Source organism: Camelina sativa, chromosome 16, assembly GCF_000633955.1.
Source record: "Camelina sativa cultivar DH55 chromosome 16, Cs, whole genome shotgun sequence".
Lineage (NCBI taxonomy): Eukaryota > Viridiplantae > Streptophyta > Magnoliopsida > Brassicales > Brassicaceae > Camelina > Camelina sativa.
In genome coordinates this window covers 15483-25282 of record NC_025700.1, presented here as the reverse complement: position 1 = coordinate 25282, position 9800 = coordinate 15483, and the positions used below count along the sequence as shown (strand labels likewise).

General features: G+C 41.4%; 3 protein-coding genes across 4 annotated transcripts in view; 2 read left to right on the top strand and 1 right to left on the bottom strand.

Moving 5' to 3' along the window:
- On the top strand, positions 3144-5605 carry LOC104748969 (serine carboxypeptidase-like 40). The gene is made up of 3 exons (XM_010470537.2): positions 3144-3652; positions 4355-4462; positions 4570-5605. The coding sequence occupies exons 1-3, from the start codon at positions 3259-3261 to the stop codon at positions 5571-5573; spliced, it is 1506 nt and encodes a 501-aa protein (XP_010468839.1). The 5' UTR covers positions 3144-3258; the 3' UTR covers positions 5574-5605.
- Positions 5462-8729, bottom strand: LOC104748970 (kinesin-like protein KIN-1). Of its 2 annotated transcripts, XM_019238208.1 has the most exons (17): positions 8669-8729; positions 8389-8523; positions 8182-8284; positions 8046-8089; positions 7921-7950; positions 7696-7818; positions 7594-7619; positions 7421-7502; positions 7294-7335; positions 7177-7210; positions 6951-7026; positions 6650-6869; positions 6477-6568; positions 6252-6363; positions 5985-6164; positions 5780-5871; positions 5462-5553 (listed from the first exon to the last, which is right to left on the bottom strand). In XM_019238208.1, exons 2-17 carry the CDS (start codon positions 8500-8502, stop codon positions 5517-5519), a joined length of 1407 nt encoding a protein of 468 aa, XP_019093753.1. In that variant the 5' UTR covers positions 8503-8523; positions 8669-8729; the 3' UTR covers positions 5462-5516. The 2 variants fall into 2 exon arrangements, with proteins under 2 accessions (XP_019093753.1, XP_010468840.1); XM_010470538.2 differs by lacking the exon at positions 5462-5553 and having other exon boundaries at positions 5639-5871.
- LOC104748971 (50S ribosomal protein L1, chloroplastic-like) overlaps positions 8918-9800 on the top strand; it is a 2660-nt gene continuing 1777 nt past the window's right edge. The window contains exons 1-2 of the mRNA XM_010470539.2: positions 8918-9356; positions 9513-9692. Coding sequence (XP_010468841.1) covers positions 9015-9356; positions 9513-9692 — 522 coding nt within the window. The 5' untranslated portion in view covers positions 8918-9014. The remainder of the gene's footprint in view (positions 9357-9512; positions 9693-9800) is intronic.

The window sequence follows — 9800 nt, the reverse complement described above, 5'->3', positions numbered from 1 at the left end:
AATGAGGAGGCGTGAGAGCGTTAAGCAACCAGAAATATATGCAGGGAGACAACTACTCACAGGGCCTTTGTGAACTGAAAGATGTCCAACGAGTGCACTTTCACTGGACTGGGAGCTGCTGCAAAAAAAATAAGAAGACATTTGTTGAGATGAAAATTCGGAATTTGACAATGAGCGAATCGAAAAGAAAAAAACAGTGATCAAGGAAGGAAACGCACCCGATCAAAGAAAGAGGATTCCATAGATCTATATTTCCGTCGACAAGGCCGCCGGCAATAAGACCAAGGGAGAATTCCTCGGATCCAGATCCGCTTTTACCCCAGGCGAGTCTATTGAAGCGCTCGGAGCTGGGGATTTCCCCCACGAGAGGCAAGTCGCGATCGTCAGACTGAAAGTCGAGCTTAAAGATCTCGAGATTGGCGGATGAGCTAAAGGAGAGATCGACGGCTCCGGCCATGGTTCCGGCGGCCATGTAAGGAGCGTCGGGAGACAGGGCGATGGAGGCGGATCTGCCCACCCCCTTGATGCAAGCCATAACGGAGGAGCAGGAGTGGAATCAATCGGCCGATCGGAGATTGGATTTAGGGTAGGGGTGCGAACTTGACTGAATTTGTAATTTTGGGATCTGATGAAACGATGAAGAAGAAGAAGAATTTACAAGGGAAGAGGAGTTACCATTATAGATATATTATATTAGAATGAAACATCTCATCAGAGGGCTGAAACTGTACTCTCGCCCTCGTAACTCGTAAGTGTAAGGGTAATCTCGGACACTCGCCTAAGGTTCTGTGAGCCATTCTATTCATGACACGTCACACCATCTTATCTTTCAGGCCTAAGACCCACCTACTTTGGGCCCAACCCATAGGGAGTCTCCCCAAGTTTTTGAATCGCAACAACTAGGCCCAATAGTGTCTTATTTTTTTTTTAATCTTATTTTATCATCGATCGATCATTTTAAAAAAAGTGGTCAATGCTTAATGGGATTTGTTAAAATATCGAAATATAACTGTCAAGGAATGTGCTGAAACATCGGATCTGGCCAGTGGGGTTCTCGGACACGAAAATCCCATGTTCCACTCGTATCATTTCTCAGTTCAAGATTTATATATATAGTTTTATACATTCCTGTAGAATCAAAGGTTTTTTTTTACTTGGAGAAGACGAATGAAACAATAAATAACAAAGGGAACTAAAAATAGATCGAAATTAACAAAATATTCACTGTAGACTGTAGAGCATTAATCCCAACGTGGATATATCATGCGTGTAACTCTATGTATGGTTTTTTTTAACGGTGAGCTTTTCTTGCCTGCAGTTAACATCAAATATATGTGTTACAACTAAATTTCACGTGGGGTGGGGACGCAACTAAAAAAGATACAGCAAGAGTCGCCTACTCTTGCAAACTTACTCTCCCTAAACAAGAAGGTGGTCTAGGGCTTCGAAGCTTATCTCAGTGGAATAAGACTCTGTGTCTAAAATTGATCTAGAGACTCTTTACAGCAACAGACTCTTTGTGGGCTATCTGGATGAAAAACACAAAAATAAAAGATGTTAGTTTCTGGTCCATCGATGCAAGAAAGACTACATCCTGGACGTGGAAGACCCTCTTGAATCTCAGGCACATTGCAGGAAAGTTCTTAAAGGCGAGACTGGGTAATGGCTCGACACTTAGCTTCTGGTACGACTCTTGGACACCATATGACTCGCTAATTGATTATCTAGGTCCCACGGGTCCTGCACAAACAGGAATTCCAATCCATGCAAAAGTTGCGCAGACTTGGTCTCGATGGGATGGAATCTCAGACCAACAAGATCACCAAAGGCTGAGGAACTACATATTTTTCTTACAACAATAAATGTTCCACCTGACACTGATGAACCAGACATGTACTTTTGGGTCTGCGACACAGAGGAACTCTCAGTTTTCTCTACCAAAAAGTCATGGGAAATTTTGCGACCAAGACAGGATCCACCTCATTGGACTGAGCAGGTTTGGTTCAAAGGAGGTATTCCTCGACATGCTTTCATGATGTGGCTAACGCACCAAGATAGGCTACCAACTAGAGATAGATTGGTTAGATGGGGACTTCAAATCGAGCCTAACTGCTGCTTATGTGGGTTGTACCGAGAAACAAGAGAGCATTTGTTCCTTCGGTGTGAAGTCAGTGAGGAAATTTGGTCTGTAGTGACTAGGAGGCTTGGTTACAGGCCGTTTTCTTTTCACACCTGGGAAGCATTCACCGCCTGGCTGGATATAAACGATCGCACTGTACCACGATGTTTGCGTCGTCTAGCGGCCCAAGCAACTCTGTAAGCTATATGGAGGGAACGAAACAACCGATATCACAACAACTCTGCAACGAAGGCTCAGATCTTGTTCAAAGGTCTAGACAGACAAATCAGAGATGCCATTCTGGCAAAAAAAGAGGAAAAATAAATTTAAGGATCTGCTTTTGCTCTCGTTAAAGTTTGACTAGGTATTCCTACTCAATTTCTTCAGCTTTTCCTCTCTTGTTTTTATTTTTCTGGGCAAGGGATGGGAGATGTATCAAGGCTTTTGTAATCTTTCTGCAACTTCAAGTTAATGAAAATTCACATAGTTATCAAAAAAAATCAAATATATGTGTTACAAGAGAAACAACAATAGAGGGAATAATTAAGTGTGAAAACATCAGGTTATCGAGTCACGGTCACATGGCATAACATGATCGCTCAGAGACGTTGACATCTTCTCCTCCCTTTTTTTTTTTTTTTTTTTCTTTTCATCTGGTTTTAGCTAGTTTATCAGGGTAAGAATGCATATTCCTCCCAACTTTTATAGTTTGTAAGAAGAAAAAAAAAAAAAAAAGGAGAAATAGTCACTAAAAACCAATAATCAAAGGCCATATACAGTACAGTAGTAGTATATATCAACGAAGATTAGTATAGGTCGTCACCCATTGCTGTCGATTAAGTTTCCAAGAGAAAATAATACTAATAGTAGATAACTTCTTACAGTATTACATAAATGATGAAACATACAATAATTTAAATTGACGTCCAAATATATATATAGTAAGAGGTTTTGACCCAAACATAAATGAGTGAACAATAAAAATTAAAATGAAAATTGACCCAAAAAAACAAGAAGAAAGTTGTTTAAAGAAGCAAACCCAACCCCCACACACACTCGTGTTTCATTTAACTGTCTCTTCTTCAAAACCAAAACTTTCTCTTTCTCTCCTTCTTCCCATACCCTATATTTCACTTAAGATGACGAGGAAAGGACAGGGCTACTCTGTAATCGCATCAGTGTTGTTACTCTTACTACTGTCTATGTCGTCTCGAATCGAATGCAGCAACCAAGTGCACGCTCTGAGCCGCCTGTACCTGTCGAAGCGAGGGGTGGGTTCGTCCACCATGGATACAAGCCATTTCAAGGTGGTTAAGGATTTGAAACCGTCTTCGCTGCCGAGTGTTTCGAATCACGAAAAGTTAAGAAAGAGAGATCTGATACGGAGATTGCCCGGACAGCCTCCCGTTGATTTCGATCAATACGGCGGCTATGTCACTGTCAATGAATCCGCGGGCCGTTCCTTTTTCTACTATTTCGTGGAAGCGTCCAAGTCTAAGGATTCTTCTCCTCTGCTTCTATGGCTCAACGGCGGTACGTTTCATTGTCCATACATTTCATAATTTTTTTTTTATCTTTGGTTCGGTTTTTTTGCATCTTTTAGTTAATCATGGAGTTATTTATAAATGCGTATATATGCATGTAAGTAAGTTCATAGCAAAAGAGAAGAAAGATGAACAAGAATGTTAGTTTGATCGAAAGGGGATGTCTTTGTTTTTTTTTTCTCTGTTGTATATTAAATCTATCATAGACTATATGTGCACGAAATATTATAATTGTGAGGACCATACCCCATATGCCTAGCCTGCTTCTTCCCTCTCTGTTTTTCTTTTAAAAATGATTGTCACACCAATAGTCTATTATTATATTCAGAAGATACAGCCCCAATCGAAAACTGAGAAAGAAAAAAGAAAAATGATTTGCCTTTCTCGATGTGTTTCAAAACTGGCACATGCTGAGGATTTCTCGGCGTGCTTTGTTGCACAGCTCTACTTGTGAATTATTCAGCCACTACGTATTTTATCTATAGACATGGATTTTCTATATAGTTCCCATGTACTCTTTTTTCCTTTTCTTAATACTACTCCATTATTTATAGTTGCTCATCAGGGGCATTTATAATAATATATCTCGGCAGTTAACTAGCTCTGTCAACAAATTCGAGATTTTGATTACAAAAATATGCGTGACTAAATACTATATGTATTGGAGATATATAATTAACGAAATAAACAGGACCGGGATGCTCGTCACTGGCGTATGGAGCATTACAAGAGCTTGGGCCGTTCAGAGTGCACAGCGACGGCAAAACGCTTTTTAGAAACCGATATGCATGGAACAATGGTACCTCTCTTTCTCTTTTTTTTTTTAAATAAAAATAAATAATAGTAATAAGATGGTAAACGATTCTTGTGTGGTTAAGGAGAATAATCAAACGGTGTGTGCTGCAGCTGCGAACGTGTTGTTCTTAGAATCCCCGGCGGGAGTGGGGTTCTCGTACACCAACACAACGTCGGATATGGAGAAGCACGGGGACAGGAATACAGCGGCTGATAACTACATCTTCCTGGTAAAGTGGCTTGAGAGGTTCCCGGCGTACAAAGGCAGGGACTTGTACATCGCCGGTGAGAGCTATGCCGGCCACTATGTTCCACAACTTGCACATACTATCCTTCTCCATCACCGGAGCTTTCTCAATCTCAAGGGTATTCTGATAGGAAATGCTGTGATCAACGACGAAACTGACTTGATGGGTATGTACGACTTTTTTGAGAGTCACGCTTTGATCTCTGAAGATTCTTTGGCTACACTCAAGAACAGCTGTGATCTCAAGACAGAGTCTGCGAGTGTAATGACTGAGGAGTGCGCGGTGGTGTCTGACCAGATCGACATGGACACGTATTACTTAGACATCTACAACATATACGCTCCCTTGTGCCTCAACTCCACACTCACCCGCAGGCCCAAACGAGGAACCACAATAAGGGAGTTTGATCCGTGCAGTGACCATTATGTGCAGGCCTACCTGAACAGACCGGAAGTCCAAGCGGCCCTGCACGCAAACGCTACGAAGCTGCCTTACGAGTGGCAGCCGTGCAGCAGTGTGATTAAGAAGTGGAACGACAGTCCTACCACAATGATTCCTCTCATTAAGGGGCTGATGGGTCAGGGTGTCCGCGTCTGGGTGTTCAGCGGAGACATGGACGGGAGAATTCCGGTGACGTCCACCAAATACTCCCTCAAGAAGATGAATCTAACGGCCAAAACGGCTTGGCATCCATGGTACCTAGGGGGCGAGGTGGGTGGATACACAGAGGAGTACAAAGAGAAGTTGACATTTGCCACCGTCAGAGGGGCTGGTCATCAAGTTCCCAGCTTCCAGCCAAAACGCTCTCTTTCACTCTTCATTCACTTCCTCAATGACACTCCTCTCCCTGACACCTCTCGTTACTAGATATATTCCATATAAGATTGTAATGTCTCTCTCTTAATTAGCTTTTATTTCTCCCCCATCCATTCTTTATCTACTATTTCATTACTTTGAATGTTAATACCTGTTTTGCTCTCACAACTTAAAAAGAGCAACTTATCTCCTTACCATCTACTTGTCCACATCTTCTACTTTACCAAAATAGTTAGGACGTAAAGAAAGATGCATACCAAGAACTGATGAAGCTTGACATCTTTCCAACCAGACCTGGTTCGTCATTGCGCAATGCTTTTTCCTTAATACCCTTCTTTTCTGTTTCTAACTGCAAAGAGAAAACAACAGGAAATCTTGCATCATTGACCATGCTCACCCTCACTCTCTAATTATATATATACACTATTATGTAAATGAACCCCTTCAAACACTCTAGTTTACCTTTTTCACTTTCAGTTGGAGTTCTTCAACGGCCTGCTGTAAGGATTGTATAGTTTTTGATACAATATCTTCATATGCTGTTTCCACTTCATCCATTGAATCTAGGCTGGAAATGATCCCTTCATGTATGAGCACTTCTTCTAGCATTTTGATGTCTTCGTTGCTCATTCTCTCTTTCATCTGTATACAATAACATTAATGCATATGTTATCTTTTAGATCCATTTTTCCGAATACTAGAAAAAATGGCTGTTGAGTAAATCTTAACCTTCTCCAGGATCCTCCCACATTTCTCATCTTTGGTTACCGAGGAGGGTTCCTCCTGTGACCTCGCAATTTTTACTTCACTGGCACGTGGTGATGCTTTTATGTGCTTTGCCCTGTACAACAATTGGAAGCAAACCTATGTTTTAAACACGTTCAATAATGTGACACATGCAAAACGAAAACGTTACTGGCCATCTAGTGTTACACTGAGATGCACTTTGCATACCTCATGCCAAACCTGAGGGTTGAGAGCGTCTCAGATGCATTCGAAGTGCTAGGTGAGCAACAGCAAAGCAGTGCCATTCGAGAATTCCCACCCTGTGGCATGAGAAACCACGATAGAATTGAGAACAAGCTGAAGGATTATAAAATAAAATCAGCTTGAGAAGAGATACTAACCAGGGCATCCTGTAGGATGCGAGTAAGCTTGGAGTCACGATATGGTATGTGATTCACTTTGCTAGATGACCCACTAGTGAGAGCGTTTATCACGTTCCCCAAAGCTGAGAGTGATTTATTGATCGTCTTCGCTTCTTCAAGAACCCTACCTTCTGCTCCAGTTTTGTCTGCCTTTTCTGAGCCAGCCAGGTCGACAAGAATCAGTTTTCCTGTTTTCACCCTGTTTACATACCAAAAAAATATAAGTTCCACCTTTACAGCTGCATCAGCGTTTCATGATTAATTGTATAAAAGAATTTACCTCTTATCTTTAACTGAATCCTGCTGGATTGTGAACAAGTAAGCGCAGTGGCTTCTACTGCTGGACATATTCATTTCTGCCATTCATTGTTAAACTGGAAACATTCTTCCAGATGACTAATCAATCAGTTTTAACTTTTCTCGGAGGAGCATAATCTTTATCTCACTATATCACTATCTATTAAATGTGGAAACACTGAACAAGTGCTGATAAGCTAAGAGGATACGGGTTTCCCCAACTGCACGGTTAGCTAAACCAGCCTGAAATGGCAATTGACATCAGAAATAAGAAATAAGAAGATAGTATTAGGCAATCAAGAAACTCAGGGTAGCTGCTATCTTACGCATAGATGTTGTAATGCCTCCGCCGAATCTGATACAGGTACCTGAAGCACGAATAATTAAAACTTGCCTACGCAGTAAAAGTTTGTTCTCAACACAAACAGAAGACATAAAGGCAATGAAGCTAGCCTCTGTAACGCCGGACAACAGTATTCCTTGTGTTTTAGTTTCCTTGATCTGTATGTTTCCTTTAGATAAGTCTAACAGGTCCCTGAGAAAATGAGAGATATATTCATTTATCGATAAGCTTGGCTAAACCCTAGAAGGGATTAGAGAGAGAGAGGTATAGGCATAAACATTACCTGACTTTCTCCATGTAGATCTCAACCTACAAGAGACAAAGGAACATAAGATATATTTATACATGAGGGATTGTAAGGAGGAGTAATAGCTTGGATCACTACCATAGACAATTTAACAGTGTAATTTGCAATATCTTTGGAAGAGCTGATTTGACCAAACATCCCATCGACGACTCTTGGAAGTAATCCTTTATTGTGATCATCACAGTCTTGGATGCCTGGTCCCTAAATCAATAGAAGAGAAGAAAACCAAGTTTATTAAGAAGGAAAGGTCCTTGTACTACAGGGAACAACTCAAATAGATATCAAGAAGATTATTTAGGTGACCTCCATGGAATATGTCTTCCCAGCCCCTGTCTGCATAGTTTAAAAACGAAAAGATCAAAAGTTATAATAACAAACTTGAATACTGAAAGCAATCCAGGTAGGGGAAAGAGATCATGAGAACAAACCTGTCCATAAGTGATGATTGTTCCGTTTATAGCATTCACAGCGTCTGAAAGACCAAAGGAAGGAAGGAAACCAAAGAAAGCAAAATCAAAAGTGTTCATTACATTTTAATCCAGCAATGTTTAGATCAGGAAAGACCTCTCATGATCGGCAGAGCCAGAAACTCATAAACCGCAGCTTGGGGAGCGTCCTCATAAAAAACTCCATCGAGGGTGAATGTTAATTCGTCTTCCTTGTCATCCTACACGCAAGAAAATTGAATAACCAGTGACGGATTCAATGTGGCTAGACAATAATAAATAATAAGATGAATCAACCACAACATGGCAAGGTCCGATTACAAACCTGGAAAACGAAGGTTTCAGCGTCGATGCCTCGAACACAGACACCATCTCTGTGATCTCGCAACTCTTTAGAGCTTCGTGGCCGAAATCGCGCGCAGACTGTTACGTTAGACATCGCGCCTTAGTCCTTATCAATCTACAGTGAAAACCCCCCAAACAAAAAAAAAAAAAAATTCAAAATCAAAATCAGCAAGCAGAGGGTAGCGATGAGCACAAAATCGGGGCACAGGAAATTTGAAAGTGAAGAGAAAACGAAGGAATCGGAATTTGGATAAAGTTACCTCTCGAAAGGAGAGGAGGAGGAAGGGTTTCTTCGAGTGGGCGGGAAGAAGAAGAGGAGGACGAAGAAGAAGAGGAGGACGAAGAGTGTTGAAGTCAAAAAAAGAAAAAGAAGGAAAAGAAGAGGACACGCGTGTAATATTGTATGGTCTAGAATAAGACAGGTGTCATTTAAAATAGGAACACGGTAGCGAAGGTGCACCATCAGGCAGGGTATAATAGCTAAGAGAAAGAGAAAAAAAGGGGAAGGGTCTTCTCCCTCTTGTTATCCCCTTTGGGCGTGGAGTGGATTAGGCATTAGGCAGACTCACTCACTCACTGCTCTTCTTCTCCTCCTCCTCTCTAACAATGGCTTCTTGCGCCTCTCACTCATCTCTCATGCTTGCATACGCCGCCGCATCCACTCGTTCCCAGGAGCTTACCCCTACTCCATCTCTTTTTTCTTTTGCCAGCCCCAGACCCAACAACTTAAGCGTCCCGCTTCTTCTCCTCGGGGGTTCCAGGGAGAGAAGATTTGCTGCTATCGATAGAGCTTCCAACCGATATTTCCAGGTTGTTGTCTCCGCCGTGGCCGCAGAGGCTGACCTCGACACAGAGGAGGACGCGGAGCAGACCGCCACCGCCACCGCCGTCCTTGATCCGCCCAAGCCTAAGAAAGGAAAAGCAGCTTTGGTTCTTAAGAGAGATAGAGTATGCTTCTTTTTTGATTTCTATCTATCCTTAAATATATTCTTTTTTTTTTTTTTTTTTTTTTTTTTNTTTTTTTTTTTTTTTTTTTTTTTTTTTTGGCCATAATTAATTAATTAATGTTCAATTTTTGTTTTTGATGTTTTTGCCATTTGACAGACAAGGTCGAAGAGGTTTTTGGAAATCCAAAAGCTGAGGGAAACCAAAAAGGAGTATGACGTGACGACTGCTATATCTTTGCTTAAACAAACCGCTAACACAAGATTCGTGGAGTCGGTTGAAGCCCATTTCCGTCTCAATATCGATCCAAAGTACAACGATCAGCAGCTGCGTGCCACGGTCAGCTTTCATCTTTGCTCTATCGATATGATATGATATTCACTGTGTGTACTTGTGCTTCATTCTCATTCAGTATCTCAATGCATTTGTCCTTTTTTTTTTTTTTTT

Coding starts and splice junctions, on each gene's coding strand:
- LOC104748969 (XM_010470537.2), top strand. CDS start 3,259: ATGACGAGGAAAGGACAGGGCTACTCTGTAATCGCATCAGTGTTGTTA. Junction 3,653..4,354: donor GCTTCTATGGCTCAACGGCG/GTACGTTTCATT, acceptor CGAAATAAACAG/GACCGGGATGCTCGTCACTG. Junction 4,463..4,569: donor CCGATATGCATGGAACAATG/GTACCTCTCTTT, acceptor TGTGTGCTGCAG/CTGCGAACGTGTTGTTCTTA.
- LOC104748970 (XM_019238208.1), bottom strand. CDS start 8,502: ATGTCTAACGTAACAGTCTGCGCGCGATTTCGGCCACGAAGCTCTAAA. Junction 7,027..7,176: donor CCGTGCAGTTGGGGAAACCC/GTATCCTCTTAG, acceptor AATGAATGGCAG/AAATGAATATGTCCAGCAGT. Junction 6,165..6,251: donor GTGGGAGGATCCTGGAGAAG/GTTAAGATTTAC, acceptor TATTGTATACAG/ATGAAAGAGAGAATGAGCAA.